We start from the raw sequence: 25,401 nt of genomic DNA on the forward strand, positions 1-25,401 counted from the left end.
TTCACTCAGCAACCCAGTCATATGTTCCAGGAAATTATAACCCATTTTCCTGTTCTTACTAGATACTGTGTTAGAGCTGAAGGAATGCCGACATTGCTAGGGAAATCCAAACTGAGTGAGTAGGAAGTGTAGGTATATTTTTATGAATTAAGTCTGGGGGTCTTACGGAGGTTTCATTGTGTTTGCAGTTGGAGGGAGTTTCCTAGTACCAGTAGGTAAGTGTGCAATAATTCATGGTACCCAATTTGTGATGTGTCCCTTGCAGTTCCACCTCCCCATAGTTTTTTCTGCTTTTTTCCCCCATTGAGAATCCCAATGGTATCATGCCACTTGGAGACATTCAGTAAAACAATTTGTAGACTAACTAAAACTCATTTTGCTTAAGAATAATTTTTTATATGAGCTTCCAGGTATATTGAACCTGAAGAAGTGCATGTGATATTTTAAAACTCTTTTTATGATACAAGAGTTGCTGTGTTTGAATATGAATATGAAAGTGTAATGGTCTACCTCTTGTATTGTAATAAGAGACAAATACATGTTTTATTTTACTTGTTCAAAGGCAGATATCACTAACTGTGCTGAATATCATCATTCGTCTGGCAAAATTTTATATAAATCAGATTCCTTTACCCATCTTCCCAGAATATGTCCCAGAGACATATTACATATGGCATCTTTTCTTTTTTGGTTTATTTTTTACAACATGTAGTTCATGGCATACTTTAGATTTTAAATGTTTTATTTCACTTAAATTATTTAATACTGTTTTAACAGTTATCCTTCTACACTTGAAATTCTAATAAATTGTATCTTGCATTTGCTTCAGCTTGTAGAAGGCCAATTAGACAGAACTTCTTTGACCTACCTATTATTTATGGAGCTTTTCCCCATTTCAGAACAGCAGCTGTCAGTATATTTTAGACCAGTGCAGTGGAAAATAATACCATGGGAAATGTTGAGTCACTTTAGATTATATTTTGCCACTTACTTTTTTCTGGGTACACTCTAAGTACTTCCTTTTGATAGACTACTTTTAAAGATTTGCAGTATAATACTGATTATAAATAGGTAGAAAACGCTGTTAAAGTGCTTAACTGCTCACTGCTTTACACCTGGACAACATGATATGACATATAGTTTCACATTTTGCAAAAATACTGCATATGGCTACTCTGTGGTGAATTAAGTCTCTCAGTATTCATACTCCAATCCAAATAATTAATTATAAGTAGACTCCCTGAGGTGTGATTATTCACATTCTTAATGGCAAGTACACAATTAAATGCTTTAAAGGAGCAGGATCTCCAGATCTCCATACCAGCTCATTTGTAAAATATTTTTCAGGTGAACAGTATAGAATATTTTTCTAAAAGTACTGTCTGCAAGAGGTTCGAAAAATTAAATGTCTTTGGCACACACTAGTCTGCCATTTTGAGGATACATTTCCTCATGATATAGCATAATCTCTTGTTCTGCATTGTGGCATTCTTTTGATGCAATATTTTATACAGAAAATATTATGCAGTCAGAAGAACTTCTTGCTTTTCAGAAAGATTATTATTTTTAAAAGTCTAGGAGACTTTCTAAGAAGATAGAATGAAAATAACTTACTCTGTGATGCTAAAAGGTAGAATTGGGTTTGGGTTTAGGAGTTTTATTAATTAGCAAATGAAATATAAATTTAACAATATTATTAATAATAATAATGCTAGTAATAATTCTCCCTATCTAAATAACATAGTCTTCAAACCAAATTATAATCCTAATTCTGCAAATTCATGAACAGTATAAGTTTCTAATTTAGAGTTTATACATAAAAGAACTAGACACAAGCAAAATACAACACCAGCATAGCTTGGAAATCTGAGGTGGCCAACACAGATAAACCAGAAGATGATTTTGCAAGTACCTTCAGTTTTACACAGTAGAATTTAAACTAAATATTTGAGTTTAGAGTAACTATTTAATCTAAATATTTAATTCAGAACTGACAGTCTCTGATCATTTGTTTAATAATTTAATGGAAAAAAATGAAGTGAAATATTTTTACAATCCACTTAAATTCAAGTTGAATAGTTTAATTTGTAACTGTTATTGTTTGCCAAACTCAGGACGACAAGAGCTTAACATTGAATACATAGGGACTTTGTGGCTTTTTACAACAGGGCATAGGCAACCATCTGACCAAAAGTAGGCATAAATTAATTACACAAAATCACTTTTGGCCTTTGACCCAGCCAGTATGAAAGCTAAATCTGTACTTAAGCACATTATCTTGGAGTCTAAGCTTGTTTATTTTTTTTTAAAGAAAATAAAATTCATATCGGTCAAATTATGAGCTTTTTCAAGATAATAAATAGACTATCTCAGTCTCACTTGGTAGAAAGAACATTTCATTAAAGTAGAATAAAAATGTATGGATGCTGTGTTGTAAGTAGCATTGAAGATAAATAAGGACTTGCATTTCTATTTTATATAATGATCCTAAACTTCTGTTCTATCAAACAGAGCTTTCTCAGAAGAATTTGAGTTAACAACAGAAAATAGGCACGATGTAAGAAATGTTACTGGCCTCTGTTTGCTCTAGTCATGAAAACTTGGCCCCAACTATTTTCAGTACCTTCAGATAGAAAAAAGAGAGGTCAGGATGGAACATAAAATGTCTCTGGTCAGATAACTTGCCACTTTTTATAAAGGCAGTTGTATTCTAACCATGGATATTTGGCTGTCTTTCTTGATGTAAAAGTAATTATGACTAACAACCTTTCTGAAAAGAATTAAATTATACTGTCAACATATATTAAGCATATTACAATGAAATATGCTTAATAGTTTATCAGCATTAGCTTTACAGGAAATACAAGAACTTAAAAACATCCAGTTATATATCAGTCTTGTCAAAAATTACAAATGTCATTAGAGAATGGCTAAAATGGACTGGCTTATTGCATCCAAATGTGCCTTGAAAATTAATATATGCCCAAAATGTCTTTTTCTGTATCAGCATTTGCTTATATCACGGTAGATAATATTTAAAGGCTCTGCCAAGTTTAATGGAATTCACACAGAAATAATAAGAGGCCTGCTCTGAGTAAGTCTCAAAACATCCAAATTAGTAGCAGGTTATCACACTGCTTTTCTCAGAGCTGCTCTAAAGTAGTGTATTAAGCCTTATTCAATGAAATGGACTGGTAAGAACAAAAGTTGTTTCAAGAAACGGGCTTCTCATAGGTGGGTGGCATAAAAGACAAACTTGGGGCAAAGTAAAGAAAGGAGCATACTTTCAGGCTTGTTGTCAAAACCTAAATAAATACGAAATGTTTTTTAAAATAGTATTCCTCTATAAATCCTATCAAAGTTTGGGTCAATGAGAGTTAGGCAATTCTTTTTTGGAAGAGTAATTGTTCCCCCAGGAAATTTGTGCTACCTCCAATGAAATTAATGTACCTGTCTGCCAATGTCATGGTTTAATTCTGGCCAGCAACTAGGGACTACACAGCCACTTGCTCATTCTTCCCTGCTCCCAATGGGCTGGGAAGGAGAGTTGAAAAAAAAGAAGTAAAACTCGTGGGTTGAGATAAGAATGGTTTAATAACTAAAGTAAATAAAATATAACAAAAATTATTATTATTATTATTATTATTATAACAAAAAAAGATAAATAAAACCCAAGAAAAGACAAGTGATGCACAATGTAATTGCTCACCACCCGCTCACCAATGCTGAGCAGCAATCTGCGCCTCCCAGCCAACTCCCCCAGTTTATATACTGAGCGTGATGCTGTATGGTATGGAATATCGCTTTGGCTAGTTCAGGTCAGTTGTCCTGGCCATGCTCCCTCCCAGCTTCTTGTGCACCTGCTTGCTGGCAGAGCAGCAGAAACTGAAAAGTCCTTGACTTGGGATAAGTGCTACTTAGCAACAAATAAAACATCAGTGTGATATCAACATTATTCTCATACTAAATCCAAAACACACTGTACCAGATACTAAGAAGAAAATTAACTCTATCCCAGCCAAAACCAGGACAGCCATTTAGAAATACTGTTAGGGGGAAAAAAAAAAAAAAAAAAGGAAAAAAAAAGAATAGAACCTCTTTAATTAGACCACTTACTGTACTGAACATTTTTCATACATATACAAAGGTTAAGCGAAGGAAGGCTTGGGAGGGAGACCTTTAGGGAATAGAGTAATGGACAAAAATATAGCAAAAGAACTAATCATCTTTCACCTGTATTTTAGATCAGGAAAATTGTTATTAAAAGCCTATCATGGATATGTCTCCAGCTGCTTCTAACTCATCCATTTTGAAGGTTCCTTCTTGCCTTGGAGTGGCTTTGGAGGCAAACCGTCCTTTTTCTAAATGTGGGGAATGTGCCCCAAGGGTAACATTCTAGATGAAAAGGACTGGTAAAATACTGTTTAGGGGGGTGCTGATATCCCTTATCATCTGCTTGTTTTTCTTGCTGACCATTTCCTGCCTTAAGAAAACTCAAACCACTATTACTACTATTGGCTATACACCACAGGATCATGTCATCCTCAAACATAAAAGAAAATATTCTTTTTAGTCCCCATTGCATTCTCTTCCTCTCCTCAGATATATGACATGATACATATGGGACATCATCAGGATGGAGAAATTATCTTAGCTGGTAGGGGTGCTGGCAAGAAGGGAGAGGTATTTGCAAACAAGAATCATGTTCCTAACTTGTTGAGGGGAGAATTCCACAAGTCAGTAAGCCTGAGTCTCTAGCTTACTGAACAAAATACATTTTTGCATTTTTAATTGATATATTGAGAGGTGTAATTCACCTTTTTCTAATCTTTTTCTGTTTAAAAAATTGACAATTTCAACCTTCCTGGTTCAGGCACATTTTCCATTTCTTTTATTTGTTCTGTTAAATTAAATAAAATCAGAAAAAATTAAGCAATGAACATGCTGAGAACTCATGTGTCAGAGTCTTCGGAGCCAGAAATTTCAAATTACTACAAACAAGCAATAGAAATGTGAAATAAACTAACCTATTAGGCTTTTTTAATAGTTTTTTTAATAGGATGACTATATAAGGGCAACAACTAACACAAATAGATACATTCAAATTAGGTTTAGGTAAATAGTTCAAAAAGTGACAGAAGAGTGCAACTGAGTGAGGCATTAAGGAAGTTGTTTTGGACCCTTAATTGTAATTGGCCATTTTCAGTCCCTCTTCAAAATAGTAACTGCTCAGCACTGTATCCAGGCCTCCTTCATGAACTCTCTGTCTGGTTGATGAACCCAGATATCTGAAATCAACTTTACAGACAATTGTTGTTGGCATTTTTTTAAATGAAGAGGTCATGCAAGCAGTGTCTGCTATTTCTCACTTTGACAAACTCAAACTCAAACTGTCTTGTCTTCAATTCCATATTTAGTGTAAATGAGGTGGGAAATGGTGTAGGTTTTGCTTAGCTTTCTTTTGGACAGTCAAGATTACAAACCTGGCTGTAAAAGGCAGTAAATGTCTCCATTTTCATTCCTCCTTAATGCCTCCATTTTCCTTCCTCCTTAAGTTCTCTCCTTTGCTGCAGGAATGTTCCTGTTGAGCAGTGATTATATTTTAAGGTTTCTTAAATATAGGACTGAATTCAGAGCTAAATGTTACCTGAGCCTTTTCATTTCCATCCACTCCATAGATCTGGATTTGGGGCATATCACTTCATTTTTTTTTTCCTCCACCGTTGTGACTAATGTGAATGTAAATACTGTTTTGCAAAACAACTGCAAAATAAAACTGCATAGCTATGTGGCATAGCATTTAATCTTTTTTTTTTTTTAGAAAATAGATTACTGAAACTCATTTAATTGCTGTCAGCTACATTCTGACTAATCATAAGACCTGATGGTAGTCATTTTAGTGTCTATAGCAAAAAAGCAGCATATTCCTGGATTTTCCATTTTATGCACTAGTGATAATACATTGAAAGATAAAAAGACTACATTAAAAAGTTAGAAAAAAATGATAAGTAGGTGCATTTTATGTTTTCCAAAGTTTAATAAAGAAATAGGAGACAGAAATGCAGAAGTATGTGTTAAAGCAATCACATTTTTATCATATGAAACAGTTTCTCCCCGTTTTCTGTATTAGAGATGGTTAAGTCAACATGGAACTGGGAAATCACTCCATTCTGAAAGAATGGGGTGTCTAGAAGCTTACTGGTTGGGTTTTTTTAATTGCTTGAAGTTTATATAGTCCTTTCCTAAAAAGAAAAACATCACTCGCATTACCTGTTGTAAAGCTGGGAGCACAGTGCCCTGAGCTGAAGGTACCTTCCTGTGACTGGCACACCAAGAAAGTGCTCATTAGCTAGTTTCTGGTCAGTCAACAACTTCAGTAGCTTGAAGCAAATCAAGAACTATTGATTTTTGCAACATGCCAGAATGTTGCTGTTATGTAGGGTTACGTTAGAAAAGAATAACCTAAACCTGGTAGTTCTGAGAAACTTGCTCTGAAGACTTACAAGATGGGTGGATGGAAAGAGCTTTTGTACATCTAAGTTTTGTCTATAATAGTTTAGTAACTCATTGCTCCCTATAAAATAATCAAGACTCTAATCCACTGTCCTGTTCTCATAAAACATTCCCAAATACGTTAGACCGACTGACCCAAGCCTTTGAATTGCTTTGATATTCCATCTTTCTTCTGCTGCTGAAGGTAACCAGATGGTCTGAATAAATGCTTGCCCATTTGCACAGCAATGTATATGCCTGCTACAAGATGAAATAAGTTTCCTGCTGAGGAACTGAAGCAATAGTCAGCTGTCCTCAGCTGGAAGGACACTTCATTAGATCCTGTAATGTTAAATCTGACAGATGATGGGAAACCTCTTACAGCTTTGGAAGGGGACAGAGCACTTAATAAGCTGCTGTAGTTCAGAAATGCATAGAAACTGCTAATTATTTTTTCTTATTTTTAATATGGAGAGTACTATATGACTAAGACACTAGTTAACTCATTTATTCATTACTACAAAAAATTAATTCCTGCACCTAGTAAAGTGAACTTTTGCTTTAATTCTGGTCTTTGTGTCCTTGTAAAACAAAGCTGCATATGATAATAATTAATTATGTTAATTTTCTACATATTACTATACACCATCTTAATCTAAGAAATATGTTCCATGGAGACAGGACCAGTTTAGTGTCCTTTAAGGAACTAGCTAACTCCTGGACTCATAACTGTTTCCTTTATCAACAGTTTATCAGTTGGTGGGCACATTTCATCTGCAAGGCAACTTTATATTGTTATTTTGATTTTTGAAGTTTTTAAATCTCTGCTCAAATGTTAATGTGGCATAGAAAGTAGAGTAATTACATCTGGAGTATAATTTATATGGAAAATGAACTGACGGTTAATGGATAGGTGCTAGACTGTCAGATAAACTGTACAGCTTCTGGGAGTAAAAAAGAGTTTTTCCTAGGTCTATACAAAGTGGAAACAGGAATTTACTGCTAGGATAGCTAATCCACGTACACATCCAGCAAAGACAAGAAAGAAATGGAATATCACAAATGATGCTAGAGGTGAACTGCTCCCACATCCAAAGCAGTTATTTTCTTGAGGAAAAAAACATTTTGGAATCACATAGCAACAAGGGAGGAGAAAATTATTACCTGCAGTGGCATATCAATACAATCTACAAGAACAATGAACTTGATCTCAGTTGGAACCAAAACTGTAGCCCTTACAAAAGGCCTACTAATCCTAATTCTTTAAAGGTCATCCTATGGGCTGTGTCGTTCACTTTAACTCATTCAGGTTTTCCCAAAATCAGTCTTCCTTAGTGCTGTCTTTCAGGTATGTAAAATTTCCTATCCAGAGTGTTCTGCCACACTAATGCAATAATAAAATATGATCTACACATTCAGTGTTTTACGAGATACAGTTATGGGCAAGCTTCTTTAGAAATTCATGGTGTTCCAAAAACTGAACCTGGTGCTCTTGCTGAAATACTGCCATAGAGTCGTAGAATCATAGAATCGTTTAGGTTGGAAAAGACCTTTAAGATCATTGAGTCCAACCACTAACATAACACTGCCAAGTCCACCACTAAACTATGTCCCATTTATGTGTGCAACTGATATATTGGTGATCAGTTTTGATTATTACAGTTATAAACTTCAGAACACACTTAGCCTTAAACTTTTATCATCGCACTTTTTAGTCAATGTCTTGACAGCAGAAAGTACATTATATTTGAGCCCTTGTCCATGTTCTTTTGAGAGCTGCATTGTTCTGTGGGAAAGATCTGATGCTAGGAGAACACAAATTGTGATTTTCACAGCCAAATGTATTACATTGTATTAAATATGGACTGCAAGAACAAATGAATGTTTTTAACATCGTTTAGTGCTTTCAGAGAGTCATTTTTCATTAGTGCAGTGATTGACATTTGTTTCAGAATGTTCTAGGGAACAGTTGTCTAAAGAGATTAAATAGTTAAAGTAAAATTTGCATTAAGAGTTGAATTACAGGTTCATTGTAGCCTAATTCATAATTATTAATTGGAATTGAAGACATTCTTTTGTTTGGAAAGGAAAGATAGAAGTATTTGACACTTTGAAAGTGTCAGCATGAAGGCATTGCACCATGCCAACCACAGATGGGAATATTAGTGAATAATATGCTGCCACTGCCTTCTTTTTATGCTAATAGAGAACCTTGTTTGTTCAAGCTGTTTGAAAATAGTCTGTGCCCTTTGTGTTTTACTGCACACTCCTGTGCTGTTGTTTGTATTTCATAGTCTTTTTAAATGAATTGAAGGAGAGCATAATTGTTGAGGGCACCTGGGGTACTTGATGCCACTAAGACTCATTTTAAATATGTTCTTTTCATGAAGTCTATTGTTTATTTATTTGTTAAAAATAACAAAACAAAACAACTTTGATTTATTTAGAAGAACACAAGTGTTTGATGGGAACACATTTTGACATTCTGTGTTCTTCCTGTCCGGTCCAGGTAAATGAGATTTCATATATTATGTCTTACTATGTTTGAGAGTTTGTTCCAAACAAATAGGCAATAGATGTTATGAACTTAAATACAGAACACATACAATTAAAAAGCACATTAGTCTTGTCGCCACAGTAAAAATGATGCTGTTGATATATATAACAAAGCAATATAGATGATGTATCAGTGACTATAATACAACTCCAATCACTCAAGAAACATTGCTGGAAATGCATTACATGGGTATTCATCACATGCTACTTTTCCTGTCAGAAGGCTGTAGTTCATCTTTTGAATGAGACCGTTCAACTGGAGCTGAGAACATGAAGCTTTCCCTGCTTCCTGAGCAGACAAGCTCCACGGTGGCACTCCCTGATCAGTTTCTAAGTGCTGGGAGATTTGGCATACCTTTTCTGATCCATCCTTTATTATCTTATCTAACTAGAAGACTCTATTATGGTTATTAAGAGCCTTCCAAAAAGGTGTTCTTCAACCAGAAGTTGTGGACTGACAAGGTTTGCAGAATAAAATGTATAGCTTTCAGTGATTCTTTCCATTCCCCTTACTTGACAAGAATAATAAAAGATGAAAGAAGGGGAAAAAATAATTCTATTTATTGCAGTAATATCCATGAATTCCATGGTCCCATTGTCCTGTGATGAAGTCTAACATTGTCTCTTATGGTTTCTTCCCATCGTTCTTGTTAAAGTAGTCTAAAACCAGTGTTAGAGATTAATAATGATGAACACAGTACTTCCTCCATTTTTTTTAACACTTTTCAGAATGGTTGGGATCCATAGTCAACATTTGTTTTGTTTGGGGCATGTGATGTTTTCTAAACTCAAGTACTCAATAAGATTTGTTGCGTGTAGCAGAAGACATCTCCTTATGTCTCTAGTATTATTTGCAGCAATTTTAAGTGAAGAAAGCTGCAAATCAAGAGGTGATCATTAGTCACCCAGATTTTCTAGCTAGTTAAGTTATCTCTAAATTCAGCCATGTATTGTAAAACTTTATTCTGTGTGAGATCTAAAGAATATTTTAGGAAATGGAGCAGGCATTTCACTGCATTTAACTGCTCCCTTTGGGCAAAATGTCCTTCTCACTCTTGTAACTAAAATGCAGTGGGTTCAATAAAAGGAGAAGGGGTCAGGGTGAGCTAGGGAATAGAAGAGGAAAGGACTGACTTCTCTTTGACCTGGCTGGCTCTTTACAATAAACTGTCATTACTTCATGGGCATCAAGTTTTGTGAGGGACATTAGGTGAAGACTCTTTCCATATCCATTAGTCGCTATAAATTCTCCCCAAAGCTGTTGGACTTTAAGTACATTTTGTGCTAGTACTGGCCTCATGTTAATTTGCTTTGATTTATCCACTATTATTTAAGCATCTTAGCCCCTAAGCCTTCAGGGTTAGGTGGCATGTGGAAATTCTTCAACAAGAAGTATGAGACGAAAAACCATCAAGGCTCTTTACATTCTAGATCAATAAAAAAAATATTTTGTTAAAGACATACAAAAAAAGAAGGAACTATGCTAGCACTTTATAGATCTGATATAAAGCCTGCTGAATTCTTTATTTTTGTTAATGAAGAATATTTGGTTTTCCACACTTGAGAATGATAATTTGATTGAGATTGAGAATGATTGTGATAGACACACAAGCAGGGTAGGAGACAGTTTCCTAGCCAGTACTTAAATATGAACCAATATGAACTTACTGCTCTTGACTGCTAGAACTGGGTAGGGAAACTATTTCTCACCCTGGCTGAGCCCAACAGTTGTTGATATCTCTAAGATATTTCTTATTCCCCAGCTTGATTTCCCCAGAAAATGGGGCCAACTCAAGCATTTCTTTTTGCAATAGACTTTTTAATTTTTTTGTATTTTAAAATAAATAAATATTCTTCCCCATATGTTTTACTGTTACTAGCCTTGGACATTGACTTTGGCATTTATCCAGTAACCCTCTTCCTGTGGATTCAAGAATCAGCAGTTGGAAGTTTGGGGCTGTTTCTTGAGACTCTGCATATGGCTTTGGTCTCCTCTGTTCCAGAATGATGAATTCATGCTGGAGGCACTTGCAGAGAAAGGCTACTAGACTAATCAAATAGAGTAAGCAGAGGTTAAAAGGGTTCTGGGTTTTAGCCCAATGAGAAAAAAAGTCTAAAATCATGTTTACTCTCCCAAAATCCCTAGGACATAAAACCCAAAGAAACAGAAGGCATTTTCATGCTTGAAGCATTTTTTCCTAGAACAGCTCTTATATTCAAATATCATTATATCATGTATTAAGTTAGTTAAGTAAATCTGGTGAATGATTAAAGAAATTGGTCCTTTATGTCAGCTGGATATTTTTTAAAAAATCAATAGAATCACTTGGGTTAATTGAGTCAGCAAGCTGTGTTTGACAGCTGATGAATCCTTTCTTACAACCTGAAGAATTTTTTTTAAAAAGGCTTGATAAAATCAGAGTCCAGACTGAGAAAACCTATAAGCAGGGGTCTTAAAGGACATTAGTTACTTTTTCAGAGTAGCAAAAATAGAATCAAACACCTTCAGAATTGTCCCTGCAACCTTGCAATAGAAAAATTACGGCTGAGTACTGAATTAATACTTATTAGCACCGAGTCACTTCCTAGCTTTTAACTTTCACATGGTTCACTAACTTCTTTGTTTTCTGTGTGTGTTGAATCTTTCTCTCCCCAGAGATTTGCCTTTTGACCAAGGGCCGTCGAACTGCCAGCGTACGAGCAGACACGTACTGTCGCCTGTATTCCCTCTCAGTGGACAATTTCAACGAGGTTCTGGAAGAGTACCCCATGATGAGAAGGGCCTTTGAAACGGTGGCAATTGATAGACTTGACAGGATAGGTATAATTTTTTTTCCCATATTAGGAATTCTTAAAATCTTTCTACCTTTTCTTTTCCTTGAGTTGCAGGACAAAAATGCCTCAAATAAACACTTCTTAAAAGTTTTGTTTCTGTTACACTGCAGTAAATGTTCTGTTGATCTATGAATAAGACATGTGTCCAGACAAGAAATTCTGCAATCTGACTTTTAAATAATAAAAGTCTTTGAGTTTTAGAAAGCTCTCATACTCCTCTGAGGATTATTTTATATACTTTAATTATCATTAGTATTATTTATTAATCCTGTGTATTTCTTCTGCTGCCCTCAGCACTTGATAGGGCTTTTGCTGTTTCATGAGCAGTAGATGACATTTTCCTACATAAGTTGTTTACAGATGACATCCATAATGCTGGGAAGAGCTGAAGCCTCTCAGCACTCACAAAACCCGTGTTTGTTGAAGTGAATTAATCCTTTGCAGCAGGGCTCTCATTTTCCTCGCAACATGGGCACTGCTAGCATTGATGGCTGCATACTGGCATTACTCAGATCTGCTTGCAATCAGAAAAGCAGGCCAACAATATCCAAGTGAAAGGCAGAAGGATATGGCAGATTATCAAAACAGGGTGTGCGAAGTCTGCTGTTCTGCATCCAGACATTTGGACCTCTCAAATAGGACATACTAGATAAAATACGTGGTCTTTGGTTGGGAGAATTGCACTCTGATCATCATTATTGACACTGGTTTTAAAATGCAGCTGTGCATAAAAAAAATCATTTATCCTGTTTGGTGGTGTTTCCTCAACTTCACAAGAAAACTCCAGTGTAAAGGATTCCTCCACATCACTCTTTCTCAATACAGTTATGTCTGCAGTTTCTTCAAAGCGAATACAGAAAGAATTGCAGGGCAGTGTCGTTGTGCTGTCTATTCTAAGCTGAAGATGTGATTTGGAAGAAAGCGTGTTTTCTTTCATATAGCAAGAGTAAAAAAGTGAAATACAGGTATAGACCTGTTTTAGTATTCTGCAGATTGTGAGCACCCAGTGCGTTAATTTATATTATCAAGTCTTTTCAAACTCTTACAGTTTGTCTCTCAAGACTCTCAGGAAATGTAGTTCACGTCTAAGTAATGTGTGCTCAAATCATATTAGCAGTAAAGTGCAGTCTGCTCTTGGAGCAGCAGTCCCGTCTGAAGTGCTGTGTTTTCTCAAAACCAGAAACAACTGAGTGCAATTGTGTTCCTGTGTGTCTGATGACACAGAATAGTGTCTACGCCTTGCAGACGCTGAGAGCTCAAGCAGGCATCAGGACACAGTGTACAGCAGCCTTTATTGTGTAAGCAGGTGTGACGTTACCTGCGAGTTCGTATTAGTTCACAAACATTTAAAAAGATGATTTCTTGCAAGCTAGTGGTCACTGGTTACTAGTGTCTAATAATTAGTTCCAGGGAGTGTGCTAAACGGCAGGTGTATTTATAACTTATGTAACGGTTTGGTGGAAATTAGGACAGTTTTGCAACGAGAGAGAAAGACGTGACAGACGCAGAGCCCGATGGCTTTTTCCACCCCGTTCTCGCGTAGATGACCGTGGTTACGTTTCCAGAGCAACTGTAGTAACAGCAGTACGCTACAAGCGAAGGGGCGCAGAAAGACGAGGTGCCTTTGAGCGCAGTGGTGTTGCGAAAGCCCGCCGTGCTGGTGCAGAGAGGGGGGGGACCGGCTGTGTGCGGAGGCCAGCCGTTGGGAGCGGCCTGCCAGCCTGGGTCGCTGTGGCGGTGCCCGGTGTGGGCCTCACCGCCGAGCTGCGGCCCCTGCTCAGCCCAGGGTTTGCTGAGGCTTTCCCGATGTGCGGCCCTCGGTCAGGGGTGCTGAAGCGCACAGTCAGAGCGGGGCTCTGCCCCTGCGTGTCAGGCTCGCTAACCCTTCTGCCTCTCTGTGAAGGGAAGAAGAACTCGATCCTCCTGCAGAAGTTCCAGAAGGACCTCAACACCGGGGTTTTCAACAACCAGGAGAATGAGATCCTGAAGCAGATCGTCAAGCACGACAGGGAGATGGTGCAGACCATCGCCCCGGCGAGCTTGCAGCAGGTGCCCGCTCTGAACTCCAGCACCTCGGCCTCAGCGTCGCGCGTCAGGACGCAGTCCCCTCCCGTCTACACCGCCGGCAGCCTGTCCCACGGAAGCCTGCACTCCCCCTCGCCCAGCACGCAGACAGCCCAGCAGGCTGCCATCCTCTCGCCCTGCTCCTACACCACTGCCGTCTGCAGCCCACCCGTACAGAGCCCTCTGGCCGGCCGAACTTTCCAGTACGCCTCGCCGACCGCCTCGCAGCTCTCCCTCATGCAGCAGCAGCCGCAGGTGCCCCAGCAGCCCCCGGGGGCCGCGCAGAAGAGCGAGGTCCACAAGAGCACCCAGGCCCTCCACAACACCAACCTGACGCGGGAGGTGCGGCCCCTCTCCGCCTCGCAGCCGTCCCTGCCCCACGAGATCTCCACCCTGATCGCCAGGCCTCACCCCACCGTGGGGGAGTCCCTCGCCTCCCTCCCGCAGCCCGCCCCCGGCCCCAGCGTGCCCCCGGCCGGCCGGGCCACCGTCCCCCAGCGGGTCTCGCTTTTCCGACAGATGTCCTCGGGAGCCATCCCCCCCAACCGGGGGGCCGCGCCGCCCCCGGCCCCCCTGCCAAGGGATTCTTCTACAGTCTTAAGCACAGAGCCCGAGGGAGACAAACCGCGGTTTGCGTCAAACTTATGATCCCCGGTAGCTGGGAGCAACAGACTTGTAACAAACTGAGCACCGTCCCCGGAACTGTTTTAGCCTGTTTCCTAATGTACCCCAGCAGTCTACTATGAGAAAAATTCTTTAGACAGCTTTGCCCTACGTAACGAATGTAAAAATTTATATATATATATATACATATATATATATAAAAAACATATATATATATCAAAAAAACACCCCGGAATTAAAAAAACTTGTTTGAATTCATGTCTTCCTTTCCTGAAACCATTAAAGAAGTCTAAATTCAGCTGTAATATTAATTACTTTGAACATGTCGACTTCAAAATCAGTCTGACAGATTTCTCTCTTTATGAGGTTTGCTGTTTTCATGGGAAAATTATCAACACAATAACAAACTTCAAACAAGTCTATTAAAGAAAAAAAAAAAAAGAAAGAGCAGTTTCAATCTAACTAACACATAGCACTGACCAAGTCATGTTCTGAAACCTTTGTTATTTCATTTATTGCACACACATTGTTAATTTCTCGTGAAGAGTTCAGTTGTTATTTCCCATTGCATTTCATATGTTAGCACTTTCTGTTGGGAATTAGATTGGAAAAGAAATAAGTTGCAAACACCTGCAGTCAAAAGGCTGGCACTAGCACTCCTCTGGATAGGTTGTAACCTCACAACATGTCAACCCTTCTGTTGTTTCAGAAAACTGGGTGGACTTCGATCTTCACATTGCTAAAGACTTTTACAAAGACTATAAATATTGCCATTGTAAATAACTTTTTAGACCCAAACAAAAATAGCTGCTGTGTGGTGTACCATTGCAAGGTCTTTGTTTAGGAATTTAGGTTCTGCTCTTCACTTCAAAAGTTACAGTTTTAAAATTTGTTAAAGCTAAGTGCAACACAACTGTTAAATTGTAATGCAATGGCTTAAAACCTACAATGTTACTTTTACATGCAATGTTTTATGCAAAATTGTACGCTTGATCCTGCAAACCGCTTGTACTTCACCAATACCATCACTTTTCTTCTCCTTGCCCTCAATAGCATCTGAGAATATTCCATGCATGCTTTGGAAAAAAAGAAAAAAAAAAAAAAAGATGACTAAAAATAGGTTCGGTCAGCCATTGTAGGAAAAGGCTTTATGGTATCTTAGAAAATAATAACCATTCGTTAATTGTGTCTACCTTAAAATTCCTATAATGCTGACTTTGAATCTCTGGTTTAAGTCTAGAAGTGAGGTTTTTCATTTAAAAGATTATTCGTAAACCACAGCTTGATTTAGGCTTTCAGGTGCTTTCTGTGTCTTCACTGTAGTTTTGTAGTTGACTGTGGTGTTAATTTACAAAAATAAATATAATATAGCATCAAGTCTGTCTGGAAATGCACGATTTGCTCTGTGTATATTGTAATTAAATGGTTAGTATATCCTAAGGCATGTAGTGTCAAACATAGCCCATAGGTATGAGGTTTATTATTTTTTATGTCTTCAAAACAGAAAGGAAACGGTGACAGAAAGCAGGGTTAAAGCATACTGTTTTGTGAATGTTTTGTTTTGTTTGCTCAAACCTTCATGTTATCTTATCCACAAAAAAAAAAAAAGTTCTTTCGTAATCATTTGTGCCTGATTTGTCACATTAAATAGAGACTGAAACTAAATGTGTCATAATTTAACTCATTGAAAAATCAGCATTATGGATGTGATACAAGCATATATTCTGTTCCTTAAAACCCAGCTGACTCATGTTAAGGAAGTGAATGCAAAGGAGTTCTTCTTTTCCCATTAATGCTGAGTTTAATGATGCATGGAAAAATTAAATAACATCACAAACTACATAATGCAGTGAATCCAGATGTACTTGAGAGCCAAGTAAATATTCTAAAGTTAACAGAGCTTGAACCCATGCTGCCTGTTATGCCTTTTACTAAAGTGGTACATCAAATAAAAATCTGAAAAAACCTTCCAGTTTTTGCTGACTCCCACTCACCGGTAAAAATCAATGTAATTAACCCATTAACACACTGTTGCCATTAATTTAAGTGGCCCAGAGTAGTATATGGGGAAATGATTGTTTAAAAGTGTTTAGAACATTATGGATACGCTGCAAGACCATTTATTTATCAGTACAATACCCCTTATATTATTTTAATACTAACAAATTCTGTCAGCTAATTAAGATCATATACTGATCTTTCAAACTGTTTAAGGTTTACATTTGATAGGAGAAATGGGGTTAGTAGCGAAATATTTTTATATATATTTTTATTTTATTTTAAGCACTATAAAGAAATATTAATTCACATGGTCTTTCAGTGAAACCATAAATAATTTTTAATGACTTTGTAATAGAGTGGACAATATCTAGGATTTGTATGTTAATTTAAAAAAATGGTACAGGGTATAAAATTATATACGTATATATATATGTATGTATGAATGTACATATACTTAGATTAAGAAACAAATGACTCACATTCCTGTAATATAAAGGTCCATTGCTAGTTTCAGAACTGACCTATTTTCTCTGTACATAAGTAAGCCCATAAGTATGAAATCTCATGTCTGTACAGGATGAAATGTATTAATGAAAAAGGTTGGATCTTACTGATGCTGGGAAGACTGTAGAGCTGATTCTTACAATAACTGTATGATCAGGGATGAGTTAGATTTTTCTTTTGTCTTTGCTCAAAGCCATAAATAAATATATATAAAAGATTATTAATAAATTGAAAAAAAATATAAAAAAATAAAACCATGAATATTTTTTTGTTCCAATATCTTTACAACTGACCAAGTTTTGCTTTACCATGAAAGAAGAACTGTTTGCGTTTCTCTTGAATTTGTTCTGAGCCCAGAATTGATATGCACTAGGTATGGGGAGGCGGGGAAAAAACTGCCTGATTAATAATGTGCACTGTAGGAAAAAGAGGGCTTAGAAATTCGAGGATACTACCTGATTTACTCAAGCAATTCCTAAGCTATATTTCTTCTGTAGATTAGAGGAATTCATTATGCTAAAAACATTTTCCCCACATAACTCTCATTTAAGCCATTACCACTAACCTGTAATATTTCTTGAGTACAAATATTTAAACCTGAAGTTTACTTACATTTAAAATTTTAAATATCCTGGGAGAGAATCCCAAGTAGTTGTTAGTGTAACTTAAGGAAGCTGTATCCTATCATATTTTCAGTTTATCTTACTGTGTGTGCCAATCCCAGATGACGTACTCCTGAACTTGGGTGTAATAGTTGAGATTTCAAGGAAACATTGATTTGCAAGTAGTGTTCATTTTCTGTGACTTTTCAGGTCATTGCAAATGAAAAAGCATAGCCCATTCAAACCAACAGCAGATAATTTTTTTGCATTAACTTCAGTAGTATCAATATAATCCTAGATTGACAAACTCTGATTGAAGCAAGCATGAGTAGTTGTATTTTCAAATTGCATCGTAAAGTGTATTGTGAATTATTCTCAGTGGTATTTAGTTATTCTTTTTTATTTTGCATTACTACGATATAGCTCCATTCCAACTGTAGTCAATGAAATGATTTCCAAAAGGACCAGCACTGTACTAGAAAATTCTTGTTTAGCAGCAAAATTCAGTTGTCCTGTCTACATTTGCTGCACAGGGTCAAATACTTTGATACTTAGTACAGTCTTATTATTTCATACATGTTTGTGTACAGAACCAAAAGAAACAAAGGGTTGTTTTTAAGTGATATTTCATATCACTATATATGATATCAATATGTGCCTACACACCAATGTATATATTTTTAAAATCTGTCCGTTTCTACTATCTATATCTACCTCAGCTTACTTCCTATCTTACCTTAATTTTAATTTAAAAATCAGCAGTAGAACTGGAACCAAAGTAAATTTTATTTTAAACAGCAAACTTTCATGTCTTGATGCATGTCATTAAGAGTTAAGCTTAATATTTCTATTTTCAAAATTTACTCACAAGCTCTCACACTGACTTCAGTATTCCTATCCATGTGAGTTCTTTTCTACTTTATAGGTGACATTGTTCAGGGAAGAAAAATGTTTTGTTTTAAAAATAAGATGTTTGATTTTTAAACAAAGCTACAGTTCAACTGCTCTGGGAATATACAGTGACATTAGTAATTTCTGCTGTTCCAAAGTCCTCTGTTCAGACAAAAAATGTTACAAAATAGGAACAGAAAGTGTTTGTTTAGAAATCATGGGTCTGAGCTACAAGCATTATCTGGTACAGTCTAGAACATGCTATAAGAATTGGATGTGCAAATGTATTTTTTTAGTGAATTTGGCCTTCCCCTCCCTTCTTTTTTTTTAGCAGGGAAGAGTAAAAGCATTAAAATTGCCCTAGACCATATCCTCTGAGAAACACATGTTGTGAATCTTGAATCTATACAATTTTACCAACAATCAGTACTCAGTGCTCCTTTGCATACTTAGCAATTTGAATCACCTTCTTGATTGGTGTAGTGGGTCATAGAGGCAGATGGCTTGATTTCTGGTCCATGGTTATATTTCCCTCACCTCTGTGAAGACATGCAGTATGTTAAGAACTTATGGTAGCACTGAATTTTTCAGGTCAAGATATGGGAACATTAGAAAGACAAACACAGTGACAGAGACAAGAAGAGTATCCCACTAAATGAATTGATTTTAAATCTACCTGTGTATCTTCCATATATATTTTAAAATACTGCTACTTGTATGTGCACCCAGTTTAAAAAGATATATGTTGTGAGAATGAAAACCACATTTACTAACTCCATTAGATGATTTAAGAGGTACATCATGGCTCAGGTGATCCTTGGCCTATGAATTCATAGCGCACATTTGAACTGAAACTAAACTTTACCCCATCCTTCATATTTTTTACCATCCTCCCATTTTACGTGTCAGATTTGCAGTGTGGTTCCCCCTACGGTCTGCTTTGAAGACAGTGTGCAGCGCTGAGTTAGTTCTTGCTGAAAGATCATTGACAAATTTGGGTCGAGTAGAACCACAGACCAAAAGAGAAGAGAAGATGCCAAATGCTAAGTCTACAACCAGTCCAAACTATCCTGGTCACAACAGGGAAGCAGGTACTTGAACCATTTCTCTGGAAAGTCAGCAGACACCTGCAGGGATGCTGATACTGAACCATGGGTCTTAACAAACCCAGGGTCCAATCTCAAAATGCATGTCCAATGTCAGCTACTTCTGGACTCCACAGTTACTGAAAAGTTTACATAGACACAGGAAATAGTTTCTGTAGCATTAGCAAAGCATCTTACCTGTCTTCTATTTAATGAATACTCTACTCTTCACAGGTTCCATATTGCAGTTGACATCACAAAATCTGACATGTTCTCTGGGTGATACACTGAGTGTGACCATTGCTCATGGATTTACTTACACCTTTTCTTCAGGAAGGAATATGTGTGCAGTCTTGGATCCTGTTTTGTCACTGCAGTGTAGAGTTTTTAAATGGAGAGATCTGAAGTAAGAAAAGTTCTTGTGTATCAGAGGGCAGTAACTGCTGACCTCAGTCTTCATTGTAGACAGGCATTTTGGCTTTCTAGACCAGGCTCTTTTTTAATTGAATTTTTTATTTCTCTGCAAAGTCAACATAAAAAATGGGTTTCCTCTGCTTGTTACACCAGAGGTGTAGTCTGTAGATGTGTTGAGGAGATGCCTGCAGCATTTTATATTAATTAGTATTTTCTAAGTGCTGGAGGATTTACATCCAGTTATATCAGTTCCTCTACTCCAGCCAAGAGGCAGTGTGAGCAGTAACTGATGCCAGGTCATTGACCACCGCAACAGGCAATCTTCTAGGTAAGGAGAGATGGCCAACAATATCAGAGGTGCTCTTACAAAGAACCATAAGTGCTCCTAAATATGACCTGGACCGATCAATTCACACCTGAATCCTCTATGATAAAGTAGATTATATTGTCATTGCAAACTTTGCTTTTTTTTTTTTAATCTGCCAATCGATACCCTTTCTGCTTATGATTTTTTTTTCATCCTGTGCTAAATCATCTTGGCAACAGAAATGTGTACTGATATTTGGAGGCAGTGCTGTATTTCAACTGTATTTCAGTTGAGCTGATACCTGTATGTCGATATTAAAAAAAGATTAAGAAATATCTTTTTTTTAAAAAAAAGATAAAGGAAGTTGCTTTGTGTGCATTTTACCAACTGGTATTGTGCTAATGTCTTCCTCCAGTAAGGGCCCAAGTAATTTTAATGTTTCACTTGGACCTTTTGTATTTTATCACAAATAATGGTGCCCTGGGCAGAAATGGTGAATGCTATGGAAAAATCCAAGAGAATGGTTTGGACATCTCCTTTCTTTTTCTCCAGTAGCAAGAAGTTGTTCATCAGATCCACCAGACAAATCAGATTCTAGAATGGACAGCTCAAGGCTTTTGCTTTTGTTCGTGTCTGCATTGCAATACAAAAGTTGTGGACACAATTCAGAACTCCTAGTCAAAATCTTGACTGAACTAATGCACATAGAGAAATAAAATTCCTTTATAGAGCATATGATAATCTTATGTCAACTGGCACATAACATCAGAAAGCAAGCTTTTAGTCTGTGGAAGAAAATTCATTTGTTCACCGCTGTATATGTGACTGAAGATGGTACGTGCCCCTAAACACTGTGTAGTCTACTGTGGGGGTTAGATCACAGATAACCTCTGAGCCAGAAAGTGAGAAACTGTGTCTTTGGGCTTTTACTCTCTTGTTTTATTTGTATACATTTAAATCTCCCAGAGTAACAAATTCAAATACCAAAAAAAGATCTGTGACTTTACGAATCCCTTAGGTTTTGATCTTCTATAAGTAAGCATTACAGCTGTGTTCCTGGTTTCTGTGAAAGCTGAATTAATCTGAATGAAAATGTCTCACATAAGACATCTCTCAGATTTGGAGTTTGAGAAGATGAATACTTTATAGCTTTTATTTTCTTGCCTGGGTCTAGGATGGTCAAGTGTTCTGTGAAAGAGTAGACATGTTTTTCACTGGTCTTTTGCCATTTATTTTACAGCTTGCTGAGAACAAGGATTGGCATTGTTAATAGCTGGCAAAAACTGACATATCTGGGGTGAACTTCCATAGTGTAGACAGTGTTATTACAGAAGATAGCACTAAGCACAGAGCACCATATGTCATGGTCCCGGTTATGCTGGCTAAATCCATGATTGTCAATGAGGTCACATATCGTTTATTGCTGCACTCTTCTGGGTCACTATTTGCTCTCTTATCCCGTCCCTAATAGCCCTGTGCAAGACAGAGATACTGAATATCTGGAACATACAGAAATTCTTCTGTCTTCTAGAACAGCTTTTTCATAATTTCAGCTGTGATAGGTGATAAAATACATTGTGTCAAGTGGAATGATTGTTCTTTGGCTTTTGTTCTTTTTTTTCTCAGGTGTTTGGGGGAGCTTTTCAATAGTAATGGGACATGCTGATGTCATTGCCAGAGAGCAGTGAAAAGCGCAAAAGTGACAACAACAATGAGTAGAAGAAAGGCAAAGAGAAGTGCCAGAGGCAGAAAAAATTTATTTCCTTGAAATAAGGCATTTGTGTTGAGATTCCCTGAAGGACATGAAAGGGATAGGGAAGGAAAGATGACAACATGTCATGTCCTATTTAAGGCTGCCAAGCAGCTCTGTCATGAGGGTAGCGATAAAGCAGAGAGAGCAGGAAAAATCGATCTCTCTTGTTTCCATCACAAATACAGGACTTATTTTAGGTAATTTATTTAATTTATTTTGAGAACCGAAAGCAGATAGACCCACTTTTCTGGTTGCTTCTGTTGATATCAGTGCTGGGCCTGCTAGAAGAGTGTAAGAGAGAGCATCTGGAAAATCACAAAACTGGTGCGTATTCTGGGCACTTTTTGTCACTGATCCCATGCACCCTTTTAGCACTTTTTATATATTGAAAAATGGTATAGTAATTTTTTTGTCTTGTTATAATAGCATTGCACTCTGTGTCTAACAATTACTTTTATGAACATTGGAAAATATGCATAAGATTTGTCAACATTGCTAATTAAACTTCATAATAGGCTGAAGCAAGCTTACTATGAGTTGGTCCAAATAACTTAGATGGAAACCACAAAAAATACTACTGTATCAGGACTTGGTGGAGGCTGCGACACAGCATAACCAGCATACAAGATTTCCAAAGGTGTTTCTTCCAGAGTTCTAACTTAGACCAAATCTTACCCTCCCACACATTCACCTATCTTCCTTATTTGCTGTGGCCGATTTGCTGTGGCTTATCTCCCATTTCTTTTTTTGCACATCCTGTAAGGTATTTGTTGGTTTCTGGGAGTGAAGCCAGAACGTCACTGTACTGGTGGTGAAAGGCAACAAATCATGACAGTACCCTGCAAAAGTATGATAAACCTGTCTTTGGCAGCCACAGACTATAATCAGAAAAGGTTACTTGTTTGCTTCATAGTATGTCCTGCAAACATTAGGGGTGTAAACAGAGCCATGCATTATTTTGAAATCCATCTAGAAGAAAATATCCAGAATATGATTGAATTCTATCTATTTGTACATTAAATTTTGTTTAAACACTACAGCTGGGAGAAGGTGAGCTCGTTATAGATAGTAACAGCAAGTCTAGGATAAGTAAATATACTACCTAGTGACTATGCTTACCACCCTACAATAAATGAGTATTGGAAGGAAAAGAGGTATAGCTCATTCAACCATTAACATCTAAGAACACTCATACAAATTGCATTTTGTGATTGAACATCTTATCTCAATAAACATGATGTAAATTTATTAAAAGTTTACTGGTATTAGCATTTTGAAGATATGCCTTTACAGCAAAATGATGGAAAGCTATTCAGTAATGTATAAAGAAAAAAATTAAACAAAACTATAAAGAATATAACAAATCTGAAACATATTCAGTTATCTACATGTATCTAAATCTCCTGCATGGGCTTTTATGCAGACAGCAGTGCAGCCCAGCCTTTTACACCTTGAATCCAAAGCATACATGCTGGATGTTAAGTTGGCTACTACCATCTGTGATCTCCAGCTGTTGCCAAGTGGATGCAATACCATTCTCAGTGGCTGATGGGACAGTTTTTCAGCCAGCAGAAGAATGTTGGGAATCAAAACTATTGCTTTCAAACTTTAGGTGGGGAGAAATATTTTAGCCAAAATTATTTCCTAATCTTAAACTGTTAACCAGTTATGAAAATATTAAATGTATTACTTCAGACATTTTATTTTAGATTTTTTTAGCAAGTATTATCTAGAACCCTTATTTATGTCATATATTAAGATTATACCATATACTAAGATTAAAGTTCCATTGGTAGGCATGTTTTGATTATTACCTTTATTTCTTATATTTCCTGTTGGTGCTTGAGAATAGTGTTTGAATGCAACAAAAAAAACCCTAAGCCAATAGAAATGAACAGAAGGATTTCTTTAAGGGCCAGACTAAAGAAATGTCACACTCTACCAAGCACTATGAAAAAAAAAATTCTTCAGCTCTGCTCCCACAGTTTCACTGCAGTACCAGCCTTTCAGCTTCAGTGCATCTGTTCTGCACAGGATTATTCATTTAGTAGTTCATCCACTAGCCTTTTTGTAGTCTTCCCAAGTCCAGCGTGAATTTTCACTCTCTTCTCCAGGACAAACACAACCCATTTACAGTGATTACCTGCCTTTTAAGGCTGTTTAAATGGTGCTACACCCATTGCATGGGTGTGGGACTGGTGCACAATCCAGCTGGCAGTCTGTAACTAGCAGCATCCCTCTGGGATCACTATAGAGGCCAATACTGCTTAATGCCTTCATTAACACTGATGGTGGGACAAAGTGCACTCTCAGCAAGTTTGTCAACACCCCCAACCGATGGGGGGAGGGAGGGGAGAAATTAATATGCTGGAGGACAAGGGTGTTCAATGGGCCCTCAACAGGCTGGAGAAATGGGCTGACATTGATCTCATGAAGGTCAACAAAACCAAGTGCAAAGTCTTGCATCTGGCATGGAACAACCTTATTCAACATTCCAGGCTGGGGGATGGCTGTGTAGAAAACAGCTTTGCAGAAGAGCTGGGGGACCAGGGGATCCTGTGAACTACAAAGTGAACATGAGCCAAGGTTGCACTCTGGCAGCAAAGGCAGCAACCTGCATGCCATGCTGTATTAGCAAGGCAGCAGTGGGCTGAGGGAAGTGATCCTTCCCCTCAATTCAGCACTTGTGGGACTGAATCAGGAGTATTGTGCCCAGCTTTGGGCTCCCCAAGGCAAGAAAAACATTGACCAACTGGAGCAAGTCCAGCAAAGGGTCAGCAAGATATCCGGAAGCTGCAGCAAGTGAGGTACAAGCAAAGGCTGAGCAAGCTGGGCTTGTTTAGCCTTAAGATGAAGTGGAGGGGCTTGGGAAGGACTTACTGCTGTCTGTGAATTCCTGGTCAGAGGATACAGATGAGGTGGAGCCAGATTCTTCTTGCTGGTGCACAGCAATGGGTTGAGAGGTGCTGAACATAAGTTGGAACATAGGAAGTTCCTATTAGATACACAGGAAAAAGTGTTTTTTCACTAATAAGATAGACAAACACTGGAACAGGAGCCAAATGAGGCTATAGGATCTCCATCCTTGGAGGTGTTCAAGACTCGGCTGGGCATGGCCCTGAGCACCCTGATCTAATTAGACCTGTTTTGTACTGGATAGACCCTAGAGATCACTTCCAACCTAAATTATTCTATGATTGTATGACCCCAGTGCCACCATCCATGCCCACCACTCCTGCTCCCTCAGCACCAGCCACTTAGTTTGAACAAGCT

General features: G+C 37.5%; 1 protein-coding gene across 1 annotated transcript in view; it reads left to right on the top strand.

Moving 5' to 3' along the window:
* Nucleotides 1-14,595, top strand: part of HCN1 (hyperpolarization activated cyclic nucleotide-gated potassium channel 1) — a 190,630-nt gene extending 176,035 nt beyond the window's left edge. Inside the window, exons 8-9 of the mRNA XM_010585827.1 lie at nucleotides 11,705-11,869; nucleotides 13,787-14,595. Coding sequence (XP_010584129.1) covers nucleotides 11,705-11,869; nucleotides 13,787-14,595 — 974 coding nt within the window. The remainder of the gene's footprint in view (nucleotides 1-11,704; nucleotides 11,870-13,786) is intronic.
* Nucleotides 14,596-25,401: the final 10,806 nt, after the last annotated feature.

The sequence above is a fragment of the Haliaeetus leucocephalus genome, unplaced genomic scaffold, assembly GCF_000737465.1.
Source record: "Haliaeetus leucocephalus isolate CR32 unplaced genomic scaffold, Haliaeetus_leucocephalus-4.0 Scaffold120, whole genome shotgun sequence".
Taxonomy (NCBI): Eukaryota; Metazoa; Chordata; class Aves; order Accipitriformes; family Accipitridae; genus Haliaeetus; species Haliaeetus leucocephalus.